The 24845-nt window shown below is 41.6% G+C and overlaps 2 protein-coding genes across 10 annotated transcripts in view; both read right to left on the bottom strand.

The window, feature by feature from the left end:
• Window positions 1-46: 46 nt before the first annotated feature.
• Window positions 47-11028, bottom strand: tmem181 (transmembrane protein 181). Of its 2 annotated transcripts, none has more exons than XM_080452612.1 (17): window positions 10912-11028; window positions 9826-9929; window positions 9200-9267; window positions 8783-8873; window positions 8456-8592; window positions 7773-7889; window positions 7504-7584; window positions 6521-6620; window positions 5391-5521; window positions 5139-5230; window positions 4868-4925; window positions 4500-4602; window positions 4357-4408; window positions 4143-4225; window positions 3871-3960; window positions 3699-3765; window positions 47-2106 (listed from the first exon to the last, which is right to left on the bottom strand). In XM_080452612.1, the coding sequence occupies exons 1-17, from the start codon at window positions 10917-10919 to the stop codon at window positions 2022-2024; spliced, it is 1467 nt and encodes a 488-aa protein (XP_080308738.1). In that variant the 5' UTR covers window positions 10920-11028; the 3' UTR covers window positions 47-2021. The 2 variants fall into 2 exon arrangements, with proteins under 2 accessions (XP_080308738.1, XP_080308739.1); XM_080452613.1 differs by having other exon boundaries at window positions 8462-8592.
• Window positions 11029-14228: 3200 nt separating this feature from the next.
• tulp4a (TUB like protein 4a) overlaps window positions 14229-24845 on the bottom strand; it is a 43192-nt gene continuing 32575 nt past the window's right edge. For 6 of the 8 annotated variants that reach the window (XM_080453276.1, XM_080453275.1, XM_080453277.1 and 3 more), the window contains 5 exons: window positions 22614-22758; window positions 21676-21847; window positions 21443-21536; window positions 17813-21306; window positions 14229-17651 (listed from right to left, as the gene is read on the bottom strand). In XM_080453276.1, coding sequence (XP_080309402.1) covers window positions 17535-17651; window positions 17813-21306; window positions 21443-21536; window positions 21676-21847; window positions 22614-22758 — 4022 coding nt within the window. In that variant the 3' untranslated portion in view covers window positions 14229-17534. The remainder of the gene's footprint in view (window positions 17652-17812; window positions 21307-21442; window positions 21537-21675; window positions 21848-22613; window positions 22759-24845) is intronic. The other 2 variants (XM_080453280.1, XM_080453281.1) reach the window with 1 other exon arrangement.

The following is a 24845-nucleotide window of genomic DNA, read 5'->3' as shown; positions in this document are numbered from 1 at the left end:
ACCAAAGCACCACCATCAAAAAAAAAAAGTTACACATTCTATAATAAATTGTAATGCTTGTTTATAGCAACAGTTTTATTTACATGTGACATTACATAATGGTGCATGTACATGATTTCTTAAAGCAACACATAGTCTCTATGCCCAACAGCAGAGATCCCACATTTCATTCAAACTTAAAAATTCCAAAAGTCAATATAGTCCACATTCATACTAGAACAATCTTGAACATAAACATCAAAGCTTTTTCCACAACATTTAAGACTGCAACAGTATTTAGCAGAAAACCTTGGGTTTGCAGTGAAAACAAGGCACCGTTCTTAAATAAAACATTTTCAGATATATGTGATTAAGTAACAGTTGATTTCTAATTCAGGAAAGCTGCAAAATACCCACAAGCTATAATTTGAAAACATAAATGGCAGAAGTATAGAGGCAACAGATATAACACAAAACAGTAATGTAATTTCCTAAATGGAATTTTACACAATGATAAAGGACAACTAAAGATAAACCATGTAATACATAAGGCAAAAATAATTCAGAATTGGTTGTCCAAAGGTGCAACTTAATCAGCAGGGTTATAATAATAAGACACATATAACCAACATGACACATAAGTGGTCCTTTAATATTTCTTAATGACATATCAAATGCCATCAATTTCAGGCAAAATAAGTTCATATTTAGCCTCAAGGAGTGCAATCATAAAGCTGCTTCACAAGGAATGAATTGAAAAAAATAAAAAAAAAAGTGGCAAGAGGTCAGTGGTACCCACTCCATTAATGTATATATTTTTGCACTACTGTACTGCGTGTAAATGACTTTAAAGTTAAAAAAAAAGGGAAAAAAAGTTTGTGCCTCGGTGACACACCTGGTAAGAATGCTTACCATATTATGAATAAGACTAGCCTTGGACGACGACTGACAATAGATTTGGTATGGTCCTTCTTTACACTGGCATGGTACTTAAAGTTTAGGCATTGTGGGGCCATGGTTGGATAGTCAAGTTTTGAGGGAGGGCATTCTGCCGGGTTTTCCGTCCTTTCTAGGGGGACATCTATTTAACACTCACTCACAGTGCAATAATGTAGCATTCTTGACTTGTGCATAACCGGCACATGACTGGCATCATGCAACAGTCCCATCAGCTCAACGTGGTCTCAAAGAGTGCTGCTGGAAGCCAAACAAGACAGGACCGCAACATTGCATCAACAACTGATCAGTGTGCCAATATGAAAAGGGCACGAAGAAGGACTTTTCAAATATCTAGTGATAACCAGAACAGTTGTATAACACGGTTGTATGACGAAGTATAAATTAGGCTCAGGGCTCTCTAGTTGCAGAACTCATCTGAGAACAATGATGGGCTATGGGAAGCCATCAATGCTATGGCACTCTATTATTGGTTAATTCAATTAAAATAATGCTTACCGGCCACAATACACATTGTCTGCATAAACCATTTCATTTCGTACCATTCAATGCGCCATCAATATAAACTATATTTCAAAGCGGCGACACCAATATTCAAAATTCTCAGAATGCCAGTGAGCCGATGAGCAATGGCAAAAACAGTGCAAGCACAGACAGTAGTAAATAAAGCATTAAAAACAACTTAGATTTTCCTTACAATGTAATGAAATCCCATGATAAATGGCACGTTTTCCCTTTCAAGTTCATCTGTGCCCATACTTTTGTAATGAAATGCTGGGAGAAAAAATCATTTGTAGACTACTGAAAGTTTGATGACACAGTTTCCATTTGGTGACACAAAGTTTCCATTTGGTGACACACAAACAAATCTATCTGGCTGCAAACATTGACTTTTAGTGAAATTACATTCAGTAGATGTTGAATTTCTTCTTAAAAAATATATCTATGTACAGTTACTGTATTTTACTTTGCATTATCAATGCAAATACTCCCTATTTACACATGACAGTTTGTTGTACTCTTCCAAGTTTCCAGCGGAGAAACGAGAGAAGAGACGGGACGTGCCACTCGGAGATTAGCTCAGATCAGTCACTGTCAGTCTCATCTTGGTACTTGGCAGTTGCTTTGATAGCACGGCCATTTTGTAAAGGCATTTCCTCGTAATCACTCCTTCAAAGAGAAAGAAAATGGTTTTAGGCGTGTTCTACCTACAAAACCATATGTAATGGGGATACACAAAAACTACCAACACACATTAACCACTTAAACCCCATATGGTTCTGTTATTGTGGGGAATAGCCGATCAACAAGCTCGCGTTGTGAGCTTGTCGATCTGCTATTTTCAGCTAAAGATTTCCCCACAATACTGGAGATGCTGGGGTTTAAGTGGGTAACCACATCTACAATGAACACCCACATCATCTGTAAGTGAAACAGGGCGTGTTCTGCAAAGGTTTTCTGTTATCTTCCTGGTATTAAAACGAAAAGATAATTTACATTAAAGCTGCAATCCATAATTTATTTTATGAATGAAACATTATTCTAACCAATCTGTATCGGTTCCCAGGGGAACCATATAGACTCCAGAATGAGAGCCTGAGACAACAATATCTCCTTGGACTTTAGCCCCCCCTCGGACACACCTGTGGACTACACCAGGTACAAATGACTTTTTGTTGCACTCCCTCATGGAGCTACATGCGGATTATACTAGGGTCAGTCCACTCTAGGTGGACACGCACTGACCTTTTGCACCTTAATCCCTTGTATAACGCACTGACTTTTTTTGGGTCTTTTTTTATTGTGCTCCTTTTCCTCTAAGCACCTTAACGTCCATTGTCTATCATGCACAGTATAAGTATAACATGCACAGTATACAATACATTGCTGCTATGCTCAGGCACCTTAGTTTAGTTTTTTTTAGTTTTTTTTTATTATCTCAGGTAATTTGTAAATATGTAGATAACTTGTCTGGCCTTCTGTTGCTCTCTTGTTTTGATCTCCTTCCCACCTGCCCCCCACCCTCTTCTTCTCCCCCCCCCCCCCTCTTCTTTCTATGGAAACTAACGTTGCGATGGGAACGATGTACAAAAAAGAATTTCACCCACTTTTTTACCTTGTAAACCTGTGATGTGACAATAAAACTGATTCTGATTCTGATTCTGATTCTCCTTCTAGTGACTGTGTGTACTGAACAACTATGAGTGATCATCTGCAGGCATACATTTTGGGCATTGTGGTGTATGGCTGATGTCCATATTTGAACACGGTATTGTTGTGCATTGATTGGGGGGAAGCTAGAAGGAACCTTTACAGGTAATATCTTCCCTGCCCTAACAGGCTTTCCGTATTAGCCAAAGAGCAGTCGAAATTTCAGTGCTTGATAGTAAGACCCAGGTTTGAATCCCGGATAGGAGATAAATCTTATGGATTGCAGCTTTAATTTAAACGATACTCTTATACTAAATACATTACCACAACCCAAATAGTAGTCTGTGTGAGCTTTCATATATGCCACTCAACTGACCAGATATAAGTGATATGTTTTAGGTTAAAACAGAGTTGGATTGGATCAAACTGGTATCCCGACCTGAAAATGCATTTTCTGTTTACCTACGAGCTGGAGAGACCCCTGTTACTGAACAAACACTCTAATAGCAATGATTGCTATGAGAATATAGAGCCAATTAACCCTTATAATTAAAAAAATATATATCAATTACAGCACCTTTAAAATTAGAAATACTGTCACAAACACTCACCCGTATATAACTTCATCATCCGAGTCGTTCAGCATGGAGAACGCAGGATTATCCTTCAACTGGGAATCTGGGACACAAAACTCAAAATGGTTAATATACTGTTATACAAGTTCTAATCTATTGCAGTAGAAAAAAATGCTCTTTCAACAACAATGAATAAAACTGTACTTACCATAAAGGGCATTTTTCGAGGGGGAATACACAAATGCTAATGTGTACAAATAAAAGTTGAGCAGGCCATAGAATGATAAGAATTCAGCTGGTATGTCAAGAGTTAAGGAACAAACATGAATAATTCAACAGGTAAAGAGAAAGAAATTAACATCTATATCTTCACAGCAAAGGAAATCACTCACAAACCATTACATGGGTACCCCGGGAACCCACTCAAGGACCCCTCGGGTCCCCGGATCCCACTTTGGGAAACACTGGGTTAAAGGATATAGTTCTGGTAATGAGTAGACAATTCAGACACAAAATTATCTTGCAGGGCCTTGGCACCAAACCTCAGGTAGAGTATGACCATGCTAGGAAGAGAATGGAACAGGCATTATAGGACCAATTTGTCCGGACAGACGACAGCTCATCAAGAACTTCAAATAGAGATATATAACATTGACTTCTGCAGTTTGGTAGTCCAAAGAACTTTGAAATACACCTTATTATGAGGACCACAAATGTCAGCGCTGTCAAAAACTTCAGGCGGAGATCTGGTGGTACAAAGGACAGCACACATTGAGCTTGTTATAACGACGAGAGAAAAGCCAGATCAACATGGACGTGTGTGTCACACAGGGTTACCTGAGTACGGCATGTTCTTGAGCTCAGAACAAGCTCTAACAATCAGGAAGATCAGGTAGAGAATGTAGAGGGTCACTACAATCAGGAAGAAGATCTTCATGCCCTTGAGAGAAAACATGGGAATTTGATTTGGCGAAGAAGCATACACTGACCATACAAAATATGAGGATTATATTATCTACGTATCTGTTAAGTTAAACCACATGGATCTCTAACTGGTCTCCTTTCTACACCTCCCCTTCATGACTGAAGTGGATTTAATAGGCGAAATGGGGTCTTTAGCTTTCAGTTAGATTCACTCGGTCACTCCATTTGACAGGAGGAACATTTCCATGTTCCATTTTCATCTGCACTGTTAAGCGACTCACCTGAAAATTGGCTATATCCACTTTGTATTGGTAGGTTGGATCTTGGAGTTCATTGACTCTGTAAATCCAGAATAAGAGAAAATAATTTCACCTGTAAATACACCGGATTTAGCATGGATGCACATTTTCATCAGTAGTCCCCAACATAAAACAATATAGACAGGCAACAACAACATAATACATGGACAGATTGTGACAATGTTGAAGAAAGAAAACAATACAAGATTGTTTTCTTTCTTCAATATTGTCATAATCTGTCCATCAGACTTACGTTTGCCATATTCCCAGTGTGACAGCAGACAGCCACAGGAGACCAACAATGACCAGCTTAGGCAAGTAGAATGTCAGGCATTTCCTCTCACCCTGTGGAAAGACAATAAATCACATGGGGGGGGGGGGAAGTTAAAGTTAAGTGATAGTTTATGGACAACTTTGAACGACTGGAGGATGAAAAGCATCTTTATCATTACAACAGTAAGAGGAATGGAGTATGGTTCTGGTGTGGGGATGATCATGGACCCACCTGTACCCTGATGCCGTGGTAAACACAGAGCCAAAATAGGAGCAGGGCACACAGAAAGAGAGCCTGGAAGAAAGCATCCAACGTTCCAGGAAACCAGCTGTTCACCAGGAATGACAGTGGGAAAAATGGATCTGAACAGGGAAAGGAATAGAATTAGGGCTTCGAACTGGTGCGAGGAACCAAAACGAAAATAGACTATATTTTACTAGGAGCAGAAACGGAAACGTAATCATCTTTGTATGTTCTGAACATAAACGATCATTTTATATCTCTAACTAATGTTATTTTGTTCCCATCATATTTAACAATAAGTCAAACTTGCTTCTGCATTTCAAAATAAATTACTCCTGTACAAACTCCCAGATGCCTTTAGATCTACCTCATGTCTCAAAATGAAAGCACAATTGAGACATGATGTATTAATGCGCAAAGCGATTAGTCCAGTGCCTAAAAGCATGCCAAAGTACACCATTCCAGGCACAGATTATTTCTGACAGAGCATCAAACCGAAATGGCAAAAATACACTCGTTCTGTGTATGGGACTCAGAGTCCATTCAAAACTTCTCTAGCAAACACTCTCCCTGTCATTTGAGGAGTTTTGATTATATCTAGCACCTGTTGAGGCCAAAAACTGAGAGACCACCACCACCACCACCACAGTGTGCCGTCGTCATGTCTCCATTGCGTCTCTCTTGGATGCATACTCAAGATTAGCCTGTCCAAAGCGCAGTGATTGTATCTTTGCACAAATTCTACAAATCATGAACGACTGCCATGAAACTTTGTACAAACACTTCCAGTAGATCAAGGAAGTGACCAAATCTTTTAAATCGGCCTCATGGTGATGCTATAACAGCCCGCTTCACGTTTTGGCCTATGACTCTTGAACTGTAAGTTGAACAATACAAAAAATCCCCTGAATTCCTTGGATCATGAGTCATGACGCAACTCCCCATATAGGCCCTCTGCCATTTAAACTACACTAGACTTTTTTCTTCTTTTTTTCAGTTTAAGAGATACATTTGCAAAAGTAATTAGTGCTCTATATTTAAAAAAAAGAACAACATATACTGTACATAACCCAATGGTAGAAAGAGGGAGTCTTGGATAGTGTCATACTCAAACTCACCATTGTAAAGCAAAAGCAAAGGCAGCAAGACAGACATCCACTTCTGCTCTATCCCCCAATCCCTCATGGAAAACTTCCTCAGCGAATGAGCAAACAAACACTGCAACATACAGACAAAGCAAAACATTTATAAGTACATACATGTCTATACACACACAAACAAAATAAATTAAACTTTCATGAACATAATGCATTTAGATAGAGATATAGATTGGATATAACACAGAAACAAATAGCGGAGTATCGAACACTGATCCAATACAGCATAAATATAGTCTGTGCATTCAAATCTGTAACTTTTCAGTGTTCCTCATTTTCAATTGTAAGCTACTGTCAGGCATGCAAACAGCCCCGAGGTGAAAAAGGTGACAACATGTTGTTTTCTTTCGGGTCAGGTGTCACACAATTGCCCTATTTGGGTTCAAAAAGGTGACTGTAGCTGAAAAGTGACACTTTTGCATGTCTGTACTGTGTGTAAAAAGTGTCTTGTCAGTACGTCTGACTTTAACAGGGAGCCATTAAGTTTTAAATGTGCATTTTAGGGAATTTCAAGAGAACCCAGCTCAATTGACTGGTAAGTTTAGATGGGTGAGTTTTGGATACACTGAGTTCTCCTGTATATTAATCCACACAAGATTAAATACACTAAAACTCATTTCAGTGCATTTGTTGATAGATAGGGTGCAGTTGAATCTCATCACAAACTCTGAACTGCTAAATCTTGGTTGATTGTTCACTTTGAGGCTTAACAGAACCTCTATTACTCATCTGACTAAAAATGGAATGCAACAACAAGGCCACATGTGCACATACTCAATTTAACTGCCACAGTGCTAAGGAAATTGAGGAAATTGAGGAGTTAATTGGAAAGTAACGCCATCATAAGTTGTATTTTTCTTTTGAATAAAATGAAAAACTCTGAATAGCTGGCCTGACAGATGTGAAAACAGTTTTTTAGTCAATAAAAGCACTTGCTGACTTACCGTCACCATGAAGGTTAAAACCACAAAGACAAACCGGAACCAGATCTCAACTTGAGAGAAGGTAGGATTGTACATTTTCCACTGTGAAGTGAGAATACAGGTAGAGAGCAGGAGAAAGAAAAACAAGTGGATATGTGAAGATGTGACTGTGAGTTTATGCAATCTCTAGAGCCGTCCCATGCAGAAGCAGAATGACAGCCATCTCAGATCACTTAAGTTAGTTTTGATAAGTTGAAACCCTCTCCTGCAAGTGTGTGGAAGTTGCTTACCGCAAAGTTAACTTTGATGTCATATGTGATGTTTTCTAGACCTTTGAAGCTGACCATGATCTGGTACTGGGTGTAGTTCAGGTAGCCCAGATGGAGCACAATGATCTCATCACATTTCTGTGAGACAGGGAGAAACACAGCCAAAATGTATTGAAGATGATTCACTAGAGTAGTGAATTTTAAGTTTGTAACATTGTATAAAACATTCTTGTCAAGTGTCCATCTGAAATGGATTTATATACATTTATTGCGCACATTTCTGCACCAACTGCATGCTTAAACACAAAACATTGCATATGACTTGGCATACATCCTTCTCTCCACAGCATGTTGGCCGACCCCTCACTGATAGATTAATAGTTGGTTTGGTTGGCAGACTGATAGTGAGATGGGTGGGTTGCTGACTAAAGGTCTGTACACACTGGGGGGCGTTAATTTCGTGCGATTAATTCACATGAATTTAAACAGCTGTTTGTATTGTGAGTACATGCACACTGAGTGCGATAACAAGGCTATGAAGCAACGTATTAACGAGGTCGGTTTTTCAGCGCAAATAAAATCATCAACTTTTATCATTGGTGGCATCACCAAAATAAAAGTTTGATTGAAAATTTGACGCATTTTCATATCTTGTGATGTTTATTCGCATCACTCCTGGTGTGTGTAATGGCCTTAACACTCACACTTACAGTGTCACAATGCAGCATTCTTGACTTCTGGTGGACGTCTTTGCTGATGTGCATGACTGGCACATGACTGGCATCCTGCAACACTCCCTTCAGCTCAACATTGATCTCAAAGTGCTGCTGGAAGTCCACCACTAACCAAGACAGTATCACAACATGGCACCAACAACTGATCAATGTGCTAGTATGAAATGGTTATGACGAAGTCATTTACAAAGAAATCCAAAGATACCAAATTCCCACACAATGTCAGGGAACCCCGTGCGTAACCCACAACTATGGTCAGTGGTTTAAATCTGTTATATATTTACTTGGTGGTCTTACCATTGCTGTGTTCAACCTGCATTAGACAGGTAAGCCATAGCTGTTGATTGTAGGTGGTAAGGGGAGGAGACTTTAGCTCGAAGGGCCCAGTCTGAAAAAACAAATTAGCCGATAAATAAATGAATTTATGCGGTAGTCCTTTTAAAATATGCACAGATGCTCAAGTCAGAAAGCCGAGCTGAAATGGTTCAACCAACAAAGAATAGATACAAGTCCATAAATAAAGTCTTATAATATGAGTTCATGACACCAATACCAAACTACTGTACAAGTTGACTGGGGACCTGTTTAAGTGGCTGCACTGACAAAATCCATTCATATACCATTCTAAAAACTGTTAAAACACATAACAAATTATTTTTTACCATTCCTTGCCATTGTGGCAATGCAAGCATTTTCTTCCTTTTATCATCTTACCTTAATTGAGTGATTCTTCTGAAGCAGTTGATCACCACTGTGTTCTTGCTCAGAAATGATCTGAGGACCTGCATCATGGGGCATACAACAATGCAATGTGTAAGCATTTGTTCACAGTGTCTTCTTCCAGGAGAACATTGACAATGAGCACATATCAAATCAAAGCTCATGACAGTTGATGGTCAACAGAACATTACAGTGAAACTTACAGCCTTAACACTTGGCTTAACAGTCCTAGTCTTACTGATCGAGCACTTTCATTACTCAGCACTGACAGTGCTAAAGGTATCTCCTGAGTTATTCTACTTTACTTTTTTTGCTTGAATACTTGATGAAAAATGAATCAGTTAGTAATACAAACTTCCTTCCTGTATAAATTTTTGTATAATATATTCTTAATAGGGTGATATGGAAAGCAGAGATATGATGTCCAGGGAAGTCCATAGCTATAGCCTGTTATCAGTCCTGAAAACAGCATTTGGCCGAATGACTCATTTATACGTCTTTGGACGTATACCTTTGGCCTATGGTTGATAGTATATTGATCTAGCCTTGATACAAGACTGTCATATGACCGATGACCGTCTTGATCCAAAGCTATTATTGATCATGTTTTTCTCACTTACCAGCAATACCAATGAAGACTGTGAGGCCAAAGCAGATCAGGAAAACGACAAAGACCAAGACAAAATGTCTTTTGGAGAGTGTGTAAAGCCGCATGGGGGCCAATCTGTTAGAGGGAGACAGAATTCTTAGTCCAAATATTGTTGACACACACACACACACACACACACACACACACACACACACACACACACACACACACACACACACACACACACACGCTAATACCAAGCAGACAACAACCCACCCAGCAGAGCACACACCCAACACCCACATAGAAGTGTTCTTCAGAACAGTGGTTCTCAAAGTGGGGTCCGGGAGGCCCCAGAGGTCTTTGGAGGGGTTCCAGGGGGTCCCCAGCCAAATGTGTTACAGTGGCTATTTAAAAATGGCAGATATACAAGTTCACAGCACATCACTTCGTGCCGCAATGCAAGCTTGTGCATCTGCTATTTTAGAACATTTTTGAAAAATCTTTAAAGTGTTTTTTGAATAATTTTGACATAAATGTTCTCTTCAGGGGTCCCTAGCACAAAACTTTTTCAGATGGGGGTCTGTGGCCAAATACATATCATTTGGGGGGTCCTTGGCACTAAAAAGATTGAGAACTACGCAAGAAGGCAACTGTAGCTAAATGTTATTTATTTAGTATAAAAGTAAATAACCAGCTGCCTAAAAAGCCAGGGTGTGCATCTGTCAACACTGCTAGCTGCCATGTTAATATGGTAATGTTCAGTGTTGCCAGATTCTGTGAGGGAAACAAGCAACCACGTCTAGGAAAACAAGCCCAATAGAAGACTATGGGCCACATGAGCACTTTAAACATAATACATCGGCCATTTGAAAATAGCCGGGAGACATGAAAATGTTAAGAGAACCATTGGCTTAATTATTTACAAGCAACTTAAAAGAAAAACAAGCCCAAAAGTCACTTATAATAAGCGGACATGGCAACGTTGCTAATGTTGGCAAGAAGCAGCAGATGGAAGCCGATGCGAAGGAAACAACGCACCGTTTCCACTCCTATCGCTATCTGATCTATCAGATTGCCAGCGTGGCCAAACTTAAGTACTCATGTAAACACTTACAGATCCATCCCGGGAGATGCTCACTCCTTAGAGTGAGAGAAGACGCAAATAAATAAACAAAACAGCAATGAAATCCACATCCGTGTACATCAGCCCTGCGACAACTGGAATGCAACGTCATCAATTGGGAAGTGGCTACAGTCACGTGGTAAGTGGTAAATAGTGGGGGGGGGGCGGTACTTCGCCGTACGACGGTGTCGAGCGCCGTAAATAGCCAACAGCGTTGCCATGTCCGTTTATTATAAGCGATTTGGGGCTTGTTTTTCTGTAAAGTTGCGTGTAAATTATTGGTAGTAGCAGCCTTGCGGGTTGCGGGTTTTGGGCTTGTTTGTTTCTAAAGTGTAGTTGCTTGTTTTGGGCTTGCTTCCTAATGTTGTTTAAACCAGTGGTTCAATACAAGGTCTGCTAAGAGGATTTTAAGCCTATGGCTTTTTTCCATTGGGGTCCTTTGTAGGCTACTGAATTCATGGAACAATTATAATAATACATTATACTTTTCAGAAAATGGTCGAAACGCATGTGACGCCTTGTGAGCTTGTAGATCGTCTATTTTCAATTAGCAAGGGATAGCGTAGTTGCTTCTTTTGGGCTTGTTTTCATAGACCTGGCTGGTTGTTTATTTCTCTCGCAAAATCTGGCAACACTGTAGCGGATCTGCAAGCTCAAATTGGCTATTTTCGGTTACAAAAACCACACGTTAAATATTTTTACCCAATAAATCGTTGAATTGCCCTGCCAGGCTGCCACTCACATAAAATTACAAATGTATATGTAGTGATACTGATATGCTACTATCAATCAAATCAAATGCAACTAAAGATGTTTACTTTCGTTCATTTATTTCGCTCTGCTGATTAAACATACTTGTTGCCTTCGATATGAATCAATAGGTCTAAAGAATGGGTTCGGCTGATTAAACATAAGCGGCCGTGTCCACATTTAAAGAGCCAATGCAAGCAATGATTGAGAACCTGCGCAAATATGCAATTAGTTGCAGTGCATTATTATTGGCAAGTGGCTATAATTCTGTTACAGATTTGTTATGTCTTTAGGCCATTCTTGAATGAAGGCCAGTAGGCAACATGCAGGGTAGGTAGATTCTGAAACAAAACGTCTTCTTTGACTCGTGTGAAAAAAAAAAGGTGCACTGTCTGACTGCCACTGATAGGCGTCATTACAATGACCTCCTCACTAACTGGCATGTGTGTAATTATTAGCACCATTCAAAAAAAAAATGTGTGTTATAATTGGCATTTTCTGTGCACCAAATTTTGGCTGCAGTAGTCATTTTACCGTTGCATTAAAGGGCAGGTCACATGAGCGTCGGATATATGAAAATAGCCAACCTACAAGCTCACAAAGCGTCGCATCACGACGCGTTGTGAGCTTTTAGATCAATTTCCAAAACAAATCTTTGAATATTTTTTAAACATTTTAACAACACCACCAATCTGGTACAGGGCGGCCCTTGCCAAATCGCGCGCGCGCATACACGCACACACATACACCCTGGACCTACCTGTAAAAGCGATCATCGCGGTACGGCGTCAAGTCCTCCTTCAGTTCTTTATAGGCCTCCTGTATCTTCTTACAGAAATATTTAAATTCGCTGTAGAGCGGATTTTCCAAACCAGAGTAGTCGGTATCCATGACAGCCTACCGACAGTGTCAGGTGATGACTGAAAATGGCGATGGGCAAATGATCCGCAGCCCTTTACAAAACGCTCTCTATTGATTGTGTCCCGGTTCAAATGAAAGTGCAGGCGACGCCGTTTTGTTTGTGTCGCTTTTCAAAGAAAAAGCATCAAAAAACGGAGAGAGGAGGGAGGACATCAGAGGCGAGGAGGAGCATCACGTGACCACGATCCTCCAGCACCAAGGACAGAGACAGTGGAGGACGCCCAGTGTGGAGCCTAGACTCAGATGGCAATCTGTTGCCATTGGATTTTAATCAGTGGTGGAAGAAGTAGGCTACTGACATTTGTTACTTAAGTAAAAGTATCAATACCGCAATGTAGACAAGTAAAAGTCCGGTGTGCTAAAGTATTGGCATCAAAATATACTTAAAAGTACCTAAAGTAAAAGTACTCATTTATGCAAAAATCTTCCATTTCATGATTTAAAATGAATACAATAATTTGAAAATAGCAGATTTAGCTTGTAGATTGCCTATTTTCAAATAGCTGAAGTCTATATAGGGCTGAAGTGGTTAATGTATGTTTTGTAATATTTTAAATCATCTACAAAGTAACTATTAATAACTAAAGTTGTCCAAAAGTTATAGTGGAGTAAAAGTACTATATTTGCCTCTGAGATGTAAGAGCAGTAGAAGTAAAAGTATTGGAAATACTCCAGTAAAGTAAAAATCACACCCTGTGTGAAGTGGGCGGTGTCTTCCTAGCTAACCACAATACTGAATGGAGTCAACCAATATATATGCTTTGATCTGAAAGAGCCACTTAGTGTCAGCATGTGTCTTGCTAGCTAATCACAATACTGAATGGAGTCAATCAATCATGTACAAAAGATAAATACATTTATCTTTTGTAAAACACACTTTATGATGGACAAAACCATAACTTAAAAAAAACAATAGTTTTTTTTTTTTTAATTAAGGTTGCTTATATAGGGCTATGCACATGTGTCATGTGACACTGGCCAATCACATAGGGCTATGCACATGTGTCATGTGACACTGGCCAATCACAGTCCTGAATAGATTGTGATTGGCCAATCACAGCGCAGGATAATTCTACAAACTTTTAGGGCCGGTTTCACTGCCCAAGATATTTGTACATTTTTCCAAATCTCACTTATAGGGGCGGTTTCACCCAAAAATACCTCAAAATTGTACTGAAGTTCAGTACACGAGTAAATGTACTTCGTTACTTTACACCATTGATAACACCCAGTGTAATACAGTGGTCCTCGAACCTTTTCATGTAAAGGACCTCCAAATTGATATGAAAATGTTTTGTGCCAGGCACCCACCTCATTCAAGAATTGTGTGGTTAAAATGTTTCAAATCTTTTATATCATTTTATACGATAGCAGATCTCACAACATGTCACAGCTTGTAGATCTGCTGTTTTCAAATAGCCAACATATAAGGTGAAAGTGGTTAAACTTGGCTGGGGACCCCCTGGAACCCCCTCAAGGACCCCTGGGAGTCCCCAGACTCCACTTTGAGAACCACTGACCCAGATGGCAATCTGTTGCCCTTGGTTTTGTATTACTCTATTACACACAGTGTACAATAGGCAATTTGCCCTGGCATGGTACCATTACTATATGCATTTCATTGCGAGGACAAATACTCTCTGAAACAATGACATTTTATTCAAAAGATGCGTGACATATACAATTGTAAAATAATTTACATGGCATGCCTTACTATTGTTCACTATAAACATTCAGTCACCAAATCAGACTCTGATTTCTTGTTTTTTTTGTCCTTTACATCTACATCTAGAAGTACAAAGCACACGTCTTAGAAAAAAATCAAAATCCTACAATATCTACAGTAGGTCATGTCATCAAATCATTTAAAAGGTGATTCCTTAAACCCAAGTCCATAGGCAATTCTGAATCATGAACTCAGTGGCTTACACACACGCACAGACTCGTATGAATATGTGTGTAAAGAAATCATAACCAAAATCTAATGAGAACAAGGAGCATGATGATGCTTTAATGGGGTGAAAAAACAGTAGCTTTTTTCAGGGAGAAAACACACACACGAACGCACACACACATGGATTGAAGAGAATAGATACAACACTGATGGCATTTTGGTAGACCATACAATTGAATACAGACACACCTTGACTTGACAGATACGTCCTACACGACTAGTCTACCAACTACACTATACAACTGGGCACTTAAGCCTAATTTATACTTCATTGTATGACCGTGACAAGTGACACCATCATACAACAGAGGATCAATTAAGCATAACTCATTCACATCTTTTCCATCCAATGCAAACTTCACAAAAACACTGAAAATTCACCCTTCTCTTCGTCTCTCCCCCAACCCCTCACAATTTGGGCTACACTTGTAACAAACTCTTGTCAACACAAAGAAATGTTCAGAAAACTCCACAAGTAATATACAGCCTTTAGGAAATAATCTCATAAATAAAAATGTACAGACCAGCATTAGAGATGCTGCACAAATTGTTTTCCAACAGTGTGAAACTGTGGGAAAAAAAAGGGGGAAAAAAGAAAAGTGATGGCAAAGGAAATTTCTTTTTGTATTTTCCCTATGAAAATATTGCACAACTAACAAAATTAATATTGAAAAGATATCTTGTTTAGGCCACAACCATGGTCTTTTTGTTCTCAAGGTTAGACTATATGGCCTGATTTATACTTAGTTGCATGTGGGTGTTGTACACCAAAAATAGCCGATCTACAAGCTTGCGATTTGGCTTTTTTCAGTGCACGACATCCACACAAAACTAAGTGTAACTCAAGCTTATCCCTTGGTAGACACTTCAATCCATTGTTTTTCTGAGCTCCTCCCTACAATCACACCTGACTGACATGCATCTCAGTGTGACGGAAAAACAAATTAAAGAAATGTAATATCATTCATTCAAAGACCAGAACATGGGCTTTGTTGAACATGAGATTGTTTATGGATAGTTTTTTTTATCAAGCATAGGCTATAGTTCTATTTCTAACCTGTTAATTTTCTTCATCTTTAAGATTAAGCTACTATGTTTTGGCACAACATTTTGAGATGAACTAATTGGACCTAAATCTTTACTAAACATTATATTCTAATATGCTTGGGATTTTGGTTAATATATGTCAAACCAAGCAGGTATTTGCAATAAACCCATTATTCAAGCACCTACTAAATATAGCCTCTCTGTCCTTAAGTCAAAATGAACACAAGTCTGACAGCCTGAAAGAGAAAAAACATGGTGTCAGCTTCAAAATATTTCAGTGTCAGCTTGCTAAATGAACAAGTTCAAATAGCTTCATACTTCATTGGGGTTCTCACTTCAAAGATTCAGCAAATGGAATCATCTCAGCTCTACTGTTTTTAGCGGTTCCATAAACAGTACAACAGTACTAGCTTCCCTCCACAGCTGATTTGACATTGAAAACACAATGGAGACGGGTGTGAACAGATGTCTGTCAAACTCACCTACGTCTCATTTCAACATGTACAATATGAATGTTATGCATGTATTTACATTACTTCTGAAAAAAGTATGAAATGACATTGGTGAAATATACAAAAATATTTCCTGTACCTTTGCTTAAGCCTAATTTATTATTTGTCACAGAACCGCATCGCTCGCGGAATTGCTTTATTTCCAACGAGCGACGTGGTCATATGACAACGAATAAATTAGACTTTACACGTTTAGCGTTGTCTTTAGGAGTAGGGACAGGCCCAAACTACACACTCACTTCACAGAAGTGACAGCAGGTGACAAATCACTTCATGCCAGAGATTACGTTGTTGAAACCTGACCTTTTTGTACCCCCGTCACCATAATGGCGAAAGGGGAGATACATCAGTAAGTACAGGACACATCAGTCAAAACTATTCTGCACACCACTCCAACCTGAATTCGTCAAACTATACAGCAATATGTTTCTCGGCTGCCGGTCTCCTAAATAAAACAAGACAAGTTGAAAACCAGGTCAACAACGTACTGAGGTTGTATGACATGAAATCACATGAAGGATGATTACATTGTTAAAATTCATATCCAAGTAGTGAAAAGATAAACAAAGAAACATACAGATAAATTAATCCATGTAGGAGAGTGACATGTTTTCTTTCCTTCAAAATCCCAGGAAACCTCATAGAAAAGACTGCAGTTCAACTTAGTTCTATTTATTCCCTTACTTTCCCAAATTTGTAACAAGAGGGAATACTTGTGAGTAATTTCTAATAGTGCTCCTAAACAATGAATATATTTAAGCTTCAATTCAGCCAAGAAACAGTTGGAGGGTCGCAAAATGAATGGGAGCGCAAAAAAACAAAAACTCAACCCTCCACAAAGATTGACCTTTAAGAAACTCCTAAAAGCAAAAGCAGTCTACTAAAAGTGGTAACTGTTTCACTGAAGTTTTGTACAGCAATGGATTTCAGTGCCCAGCAGTACCTGTGCAGAAAAAATAGAAACATCTTCAATCTCCAGAGAGTGGGATTTTCAAGTATTACTGTTGCTGCTCCTTTTTTAAACTGCACAGAGACCATTTCTCTTGCAGCACCGCTCTGTTGAGGATATCTAACCGTCAGGTTATCACGTCCAATAGCTTCTTCTTCTAGCTAAAGCAGCTTTTATTTGCATGTCAGTGACTGAAAACTCAGCTCTTTGGCCCAGCAGACTTCGCAGGGCACTGCTGACTGCCAAACGAGAGCAAATCTAGGAACATACTTAGCAACTGCAGCCTGCTTATTGCACCAACTCTAGTGGCAGCGTTGCGTAGTGCAGTGTGATTGAATCTTTCTGTTTATGCAGACCAGGGCTGACTTCAGTTACTGTTCCGAAAGTAAAGTTATGCAACTTCAAATGAAACAACTGTGTCACTTCAGCTGATTGCGTTCAAATCCCAGATAAAATTCCAGGTGAGGGTGAGTGGGACATCTCATTTTAGGCGTTGAGTGACATTGGCCAAAGCCACTGCAAAGGCTTGCACAGCAGAGAAGGGGTACTGGAAGTCCAGAATGTAGGCATTGCCATCAATCCTGCCAAACTGCATCACCTATGAATCATCAAAACACATCAATAGAAAACAAAGTTACAGTATTTTCTTTCTTCTCATGTGCACAACCAACAATTTAAAGCAATAATCAAATGTCTCCTGGTAATATTTCCCCTATGGAGGACAACACATGTAAATAACAGTAAGGACCCATCCCTTACCTGTCTTCCATCCAGTTCAATCTGGAAGTTCTTGGCTGACTCTTGCGTGACACGCCCCCCAAAGTCCAGCTGGTAGACCTGCGTAGCCTCGTTCCACAGTGGCTGCTTGTTGGCCATGATATAGACAAAGCCCTGGCTGCCCAGCCCACGGTCCTCTTTCTCGTTGGCCTTGCGACACTTGATTTCATCCAGTTCGCTGGCAGCACGAAGGCTCCTTTTGTTTTTCCAGCCCTTCTTACCACTCTGACACTGATTGAGCAGCTCGTCCCCACTGATGAAGAGCTCCGGTTCACTCTCCGAGCTGTCCTGGAACTCGCTGGTGGCCGGGCCCTTGCTCACCTTCTTAGCCTTCATCTGCTGCTCTTTCTGTCCCTTCGGTTTTTTCTTGTCCCTGCCTCCCAGCCGTGGGCTGGATATGAGCGAGTTGAAGTCACCCAGAGCTCTGCCCTCCTTCTTGGACTTGCCTCCCTCGGCCAGGGGCGGTACGTTTGCCTCCTCAGCCCGACCGTCCGCCCGTTTCCGGTTCTTTTTGATGAATTTATCGGAACGCTGTGGCACAGGGCTCTCCGTGAGGGACAGTACCTCTTGAAACCCCTCCCCAGCATCTGCCATGGCCTCTGGTGAGCCGCGATTTCCCTGCAGCTCTGCTGGTGGTGGAGGAGGGGGAGGTGGTGGAGGAGGTGGTGGGGGCGACAAAATGTTTTTGTCTACTGCCATGTGGGAGGCTTTGGGAGGCAGTGGCACCGCAGGGCTGGACATGGGCGGGCATGAGTTATAGGTGCCCCAGGGAGTGTGCAAGGCGATGGGTGGGATAGGGAGTCCAGCACAGGAGCTTCCTCCTGGATACATGGGCGGGAGAGGGCAGCAGGCTAGGGTAGCCAGGTTTGCGGAATAACCAGGCGGCAGAACCAGAGTTGCCTCCTGCTGTGAGAAGGGCACCGGTGCCACCATCTCCTTGGGGGAGGAGCAGGGGCGTGGGGATCCCGGAACAGGCTGCATCTGTGGACCAGAATAGGCAGTGCTAGGAGCGTACTGGAGAGAGATTTGGTAGCCTGCGGCTGCTGCTGCAGCTTGGAATGATGCCGCGCTGGGGCTGGTAGGGGACTTTGGAGAGAGGACAAAAGGGAGCCTGGACACATCTAAGTGCTGAGCCGGGCCGAGGATGAGGGGGGGTGGTTTGTGATGTCCCGAGGGACCAGAGGGGGTCAGGGTTGCTGTCCGTTCCTGAGGAACCCACACCTCCTCTGTGGCTGCTGGGTCCCACTGATAGGGAGGGGGGCGTTTGACAACCAGCCCCGACACATCAGTGCCCCCCAGAGCCAGATGCCTCAACGACTGATTCAGTGTCTCGTCCTCAGTAAACGCAGAGTTCACATAGTCTGCCCTGTCTCTGTTGCCTCCTCCACCACCTCCCCCGCCATTACCAGCTCCGTCGAGGGCGCTCAGCAGGTTGTACGAGGATTGGGAGGCCAGAGGAGAAGCACTGTTGGAGTGAACGATCACAGTGCTGTGTGGTGCTCCATTCCCTGGTGGGAAATCCTGTCTGATGATGGTCCCTCCTGCTATGCCGTTAGTGCTGCCTGGGGCAGTACTCCCAATACTGGACCCACTACTACATTGACTGCACGTGTACAGGGCTGTTGGCACCCTCTGTTGATACGAGGCTGCTAGTGCACTACTGTTTTTGGCCTTGGGCGGCAGGGGTCTGGGACCTGGATCCAGCATCTGTGAGACCTTAAGAGCAGCCTCTCGGCTGTTCCTCCTGAGAGTGGCGTGAATCAGATTGCTGTCAAGCCTCTGTCCAGGGTTCCTGCCAGTGGCATTGTTCTGATTGGCTGGGTCTGGGTACGGGGGCGGGTCTCCACTGGGTATAGAGTAGCGGGGCACAGTGAGTCTGTTGAGAGTAGCAGAAGCATAGGGCAGCTGGATCTTCTTCCCATCTGCTGAGGCAGAGGACGACGAAGAGGTGACCCGGAGTGTGGCAGAGCTGCCAGGACCCTGGAGCGCGTAGATGTTCTGATTGCACACAAGGCGCGTCCGAGGACGGCATACTTCCTCCACGTTGCCGCTGCTGTCGAAGGTGGTTATCCGCTCATAACCCAGCGGTGTCGGGTACTGTGCTGACTGCTGCCCTGCAGTATACAGATGAAACTCAGCTTTCTTCATACACAGGTCAGCTGGTGGAGGAGTGCCATTGCCGGCCCCCGCTGTTACAGATGCAACAGCGGAGGCTGCAGACACTGAGACTGAGGCAGACCCTGAGGCAGCGGCCGCTGCTGCAGCTACAGCAGCCGCCACTGTCCCGGGGTAGGGAGGCGGGGGGTTCATCTTGCTAAGCTCTAGAGGGGCACTGAACACCACCGTGTCTCCTTCAGCCAGCTGGGGAGCTGGGCGTATGGGCTTGATTTTCAGCAGGTGCTCATGATCGCCTCCCGCTGCTCTCTCAACCACCAATTCAGCAGGAGGGTGAGGGATTTGGATCTGCAGTGTCCCTGGTTGAAGCTGGTGCATGGCTGCACCTGAAGGCTGGCCTGATGACATAGAGGGAACAGGGATTTGGATCTGCAGTTGCTGCTGCTGAATTTGATGGTGGTGCTGTTGTTGCATTTGATGATGTTGCTGCTGTGCTTGCTGCTGTGCTTGCTGCTGCACTTGCTGCTGCGCCTGCTGCTGCGCTTGCTGCTGATGCTGAAGAATTTGTTGGTGCTGTTGCTGTTGCAGTTGGTGTTGAATTTGTTGATGCTGCTGTTGCAGCTGCTGTTGCTGTATCTGCTGCTGCAGATGTTGTTGGTGCTGAAGTTGATGTTGATGCTGCTGCTGCATGTGGTGGATCTGCTGTTGAATGTGCTGTTGCTGAAGCTGTTGCTGCTGCAACTGCTGCTGCTGCAGCATCTGCTGCTGTTGCAGTTGGTGTTGTTGTTGCTGAAGCTGTTGCTGGTGGTGCTGCATTTGCTGTTGGTGGTGTTGGAGCTGTTGTTGATGGTGACTTGTTTGTTGTGTTTGATGTTGCTGCTGTGGGTGATGGGCGGTTGGCGGGCCCACCATCAGGCGACTCATATCCAGCCCCCCAAAGATGACCTGCCCAGGGGCAGAGTACCTGTTGGCAACTGTGTACTGGGCCGTCAACTTGTCCTGACTTTGGTCTGACCCACTGGCAGCAGCACCAGCGGGTGTGGCGGTGGGTGGATTTGACAGGACGTCCAGCTGAACATTCTGATTGGCAAGCAGTGACTGGACCAGACCAATGCTTTGGGTGGGGGACATGGCCTGGGCGGGGCTGTGGATGGGAGCGATGGGGATGTTGACAGTGCACGGTGGGTTGTCATCAGCAACACCAGAGGGACCAGTGACAGGCAGATCATCCTCGTCCTCACTGAAGACGTTGGGGCTGAAGACAGGTAGGTTGATGTAGTCCATGGAGATCTTACGCACCTCTGGCAGGTAGATGGTCATTTGTCTGGGCTGCAGATGGAGGAGGCTTGTCTTGTAGATAACTGGGAAGGAAGGAAGGATCAAGAGCGATAAAGACAGAATTAAAAGGAATGTCATTCGATTTTTCCATCAAAGACTGGAGGGTGTATAAATGTCATTAAAATTCACCTCGTAAAAAAATTGCTTTTGAATCATTACCTGCACCGAGATTTGTTGGCAAAAATGTTGCAAGCCCCACAATCTTGAACTTTGTCCCCCAAATATTGGATGTAACCTGAGCAAGGTAATTATGCTACAACAGAAGAAAGAACAAACTTATTCTTATTCTTAAGGCAATACAATTCAGCATAATAAATTCATTTTCAAAATACACAGTGGAAGCTGGTCATAAAAGACGTCTTCCCATCAAGTTGACCCAACAGGACCTTTACCTGAGTGATGTCATCTAAGGGGAACTCTCGCCGCGTGAGACTAGGTGATCCAATAGACGGTTTCCGTAAGGGCAGCCTGGGTGACCTGGAGATTTCCTGTGTAGCTCGGGACAGTTTGGGGGACTTTCTGGGATCAATGTTGATCCTGTTGGTAAAGGGACAGACTAAGTCTCTACAGAGAAGGTAGCAAACGGGAGAAAGAAAGGTTTAGGCATGCGGTGAAGCAAAAGTAAACATTACATTAGTGTAGGACATTCCACTGAATATGCTGTAATTCATGCAAAGAGTTGGTTTAAGACAGGCAAAAGAATGAAAGTGAATATTTCAGTATTAGTTGGGTTAGCTCAACAATTTACAATGATACACTAAAAGGGGCTCTTCAAATTTGATAGCGAAGTATCAATACAATACACACAATCAATACAAATGTAGAATCAATGTTAACGTATAATGAAAAATGCTAAATGATTATAATTTGCAGGATAACGCCTTTTTTTCATGCAATCAGCCCCATAGCTCTTAGAGACTAACAGGTGAAAGCTAATGCATAGCTTGATTCTCTGTGAAACATTAACCAAAAATATAACCTCTGGAGATACTGAGTGAAGGAGGAAAAAAACAACAAAAAACAAACGTGTTTTTTTATGATTCTAGTTGATGTATGCTGAATTTCACAAATGTTTGAGTGTGAACATCAGGGAGAAACAAGTATTCTAAGTTCACTTGTCACAGCTGACTATTAAACAATTTCAACTTTACCTGGCATCCCTATTTTGGGCATGTCAGCATTAAACTGTTTAATGATTTTCAAACATTGTTTTTGAGAGAATTTTGCTTGTAGGTTGGCTATTTTTGCTATTTTTAATAAAGTGGTTAACAGAAGAGAGGTAAATAAATACTGTATGTTTGATAAACAGATAAACATGGTGCAGGTTTACCTGGGCAGCTTGGGGGATTTGCTGCCTCTGGATATCTTGGGAGATTTCTTTCCCACCCAGTCATCACTCAATTCAATATCACTGGAGTCTGAGCAGTTACAGCTGTCAATCATGGTCGTTATCAGACTGTTGCCATACACCTCATCTGAAGGGAGAACACAAGATGGAGGCGGATTTTGAGTGTGTAAGTATGTATGACAGTAAAATGTGGTGATGGACTGAGGAAAGAATCCATTATAGATAAGGACACCATTTACACTCTCAATATAAGGAAGGGTGATAGATATTGAAACTTAGATGTAAGAATGTAAAAGAATTAGGGATATATCACAATACGTTTTCGTGACGATATGTATCGTTTGGCGTTTTTGGCAATAATGATAATGCAAAAACAGAAGTATTTGTTTGCATTTGCTTTTTTTCCCCCCATATATTTTCATAAGCATTTTTCCCCCCATATATTTTCATAATAAGAAAGTGCCATATATCGTATCGTATCGATATCGTGAGCCCAATATCGTGTATCGTGAAATTAGTGTATCGGCACACCCCTAAAAATAATGTTATTGTACAGTAATAAAAAAGAAAACAAACATTGTTCGTAAATTGTTCATAACCAATATCATTTTTTTCTTCTTTTGAGCACCCCATTTGAGAGACTCTGAACTAGAGCATCAGGATAGTAAACTACTGTGACGTTCAGTGGCATTATTCCCCAAATCCCTACTTTAAAACTTAAAGGGATACTTCACTTTCACATAAAATAAACATTAAAAAAATATATTTAAAATAAATGAAAGAAGTTATGGCAAAATAAAGGCCCCCCTCACACATTAGTAGGACACTCTAATGCGTGAGGGGGCCGTGATTTTTCCATTACTTTTTTCATTTATTTTTAATATATTTTTTAAATTTTTATTTTATGTGAAAGTGAAGTATCCCTTTAAAGTTTATCATTAATAATAATAGTCAATATTAATAGTCAAGCATTGAAGAGCTTCATAATCCACAAACAACCCATATCCTAAGCTTTTCTAATTTCCTAAATTTACATAAAAAAATATAACAAAAAGATAGTTTAATCTACTGTTACAAACACACATCATTCTTCTCTGGTCTGTTGCCTTGTGCTCAGCTCTCTTTGTTACATGTGTGTACAATAGCTAAACCCTGAGGTGCCACCTGGTGTTGGGTGGACCACACCCTTAAACCTGAAATTTGACCACTGCCCTGGATTACTGTGACGGGAACCAACACAAACACTGATGTTATCTCTATATTTCCACAGACAAATAGGTTTGTCCCCTCTGGCCACTGAAACATTTAAATGAAATGCTCCTAAACTGGGCAGAGGCCTAGGCTTACAATACACTATCCCAACACGGTTTAGTTGGTAGCAGAGCCACCCAAGAGATTTAAATAACAGTTATGTACAATTATGTTCAACAGATTTCCAGCTACATCAACAACCTGCAGGGGGCACAATTCACCCTTGAAACCAAATGTGTAATGATAAATCTCAGATTTCCAGCTACATCAACAACCTGCAGGGGGCACAATTCACCCTTGAAACCAAATGTGTAATGATAAATCTCAGGGAGGTATAGGGTAATGTGCAGCACTTTCCTCATTCTACTACAAGTAGACCTATTTGATCCATACTACTGTTTAGGAGTAACTTTTCTCCTCTGTTTCTCATTCATATGGATTCTGTGAACCACTGCTACTCTACTCTGGGGTCAAGCTAATTTATTTGATGGGCATTAAAGTGTGAATGGGCTGCATACATTTCATGGCTGGCTTCATTTATCACTGTGTGGGGAGGGAGTGGGTTGATTTATGAGGAACCCAGGGGCCATCAGAGCCCCCATTAAGCAGATTTTAATTAACATGGACCGGTCTGCCCTATGTGACTAAAACACACTCACTCTCTCAATGCCAGCACAAGAAACCCCAAACTCAGACAGCTGGAAAAGTACTGGAGCAGACAATTATGTCTGGGGTGAATACATTCAACTACTTGAATGTTAGGGAAATAGACAATCTGTGGAACAAAAATAATATATCATGTTGATTACTATGATTACATGTTTTATCCCTTCAAGGACACTCAGCCAAAATGAAAGTCAGCCAAACAGGGGGAGTAACAGCTCATAATGAGGGCACCAGAAAACACTGAGGATGTCAGTGGGCAGGGAGATTCTCATGTATTTTATCCCATTCAATGCGGAA

The sequence above is a fragment of the Gymnoscopelus braueri genome, assembly GCF_963280865.1.
Source record: "Gymnoscopelus braueri genome assembly, chromosome: 16".
NCBI lineage: Eukaryota > Metazoa > Chordata > Actinopteri > Myctophiformes > Myctophidae > Gymnoscopelus > Gymnoscopelus braueri.
This window is presented reverse-complemented; position numbering and strand designations above follow the sequence as displayed.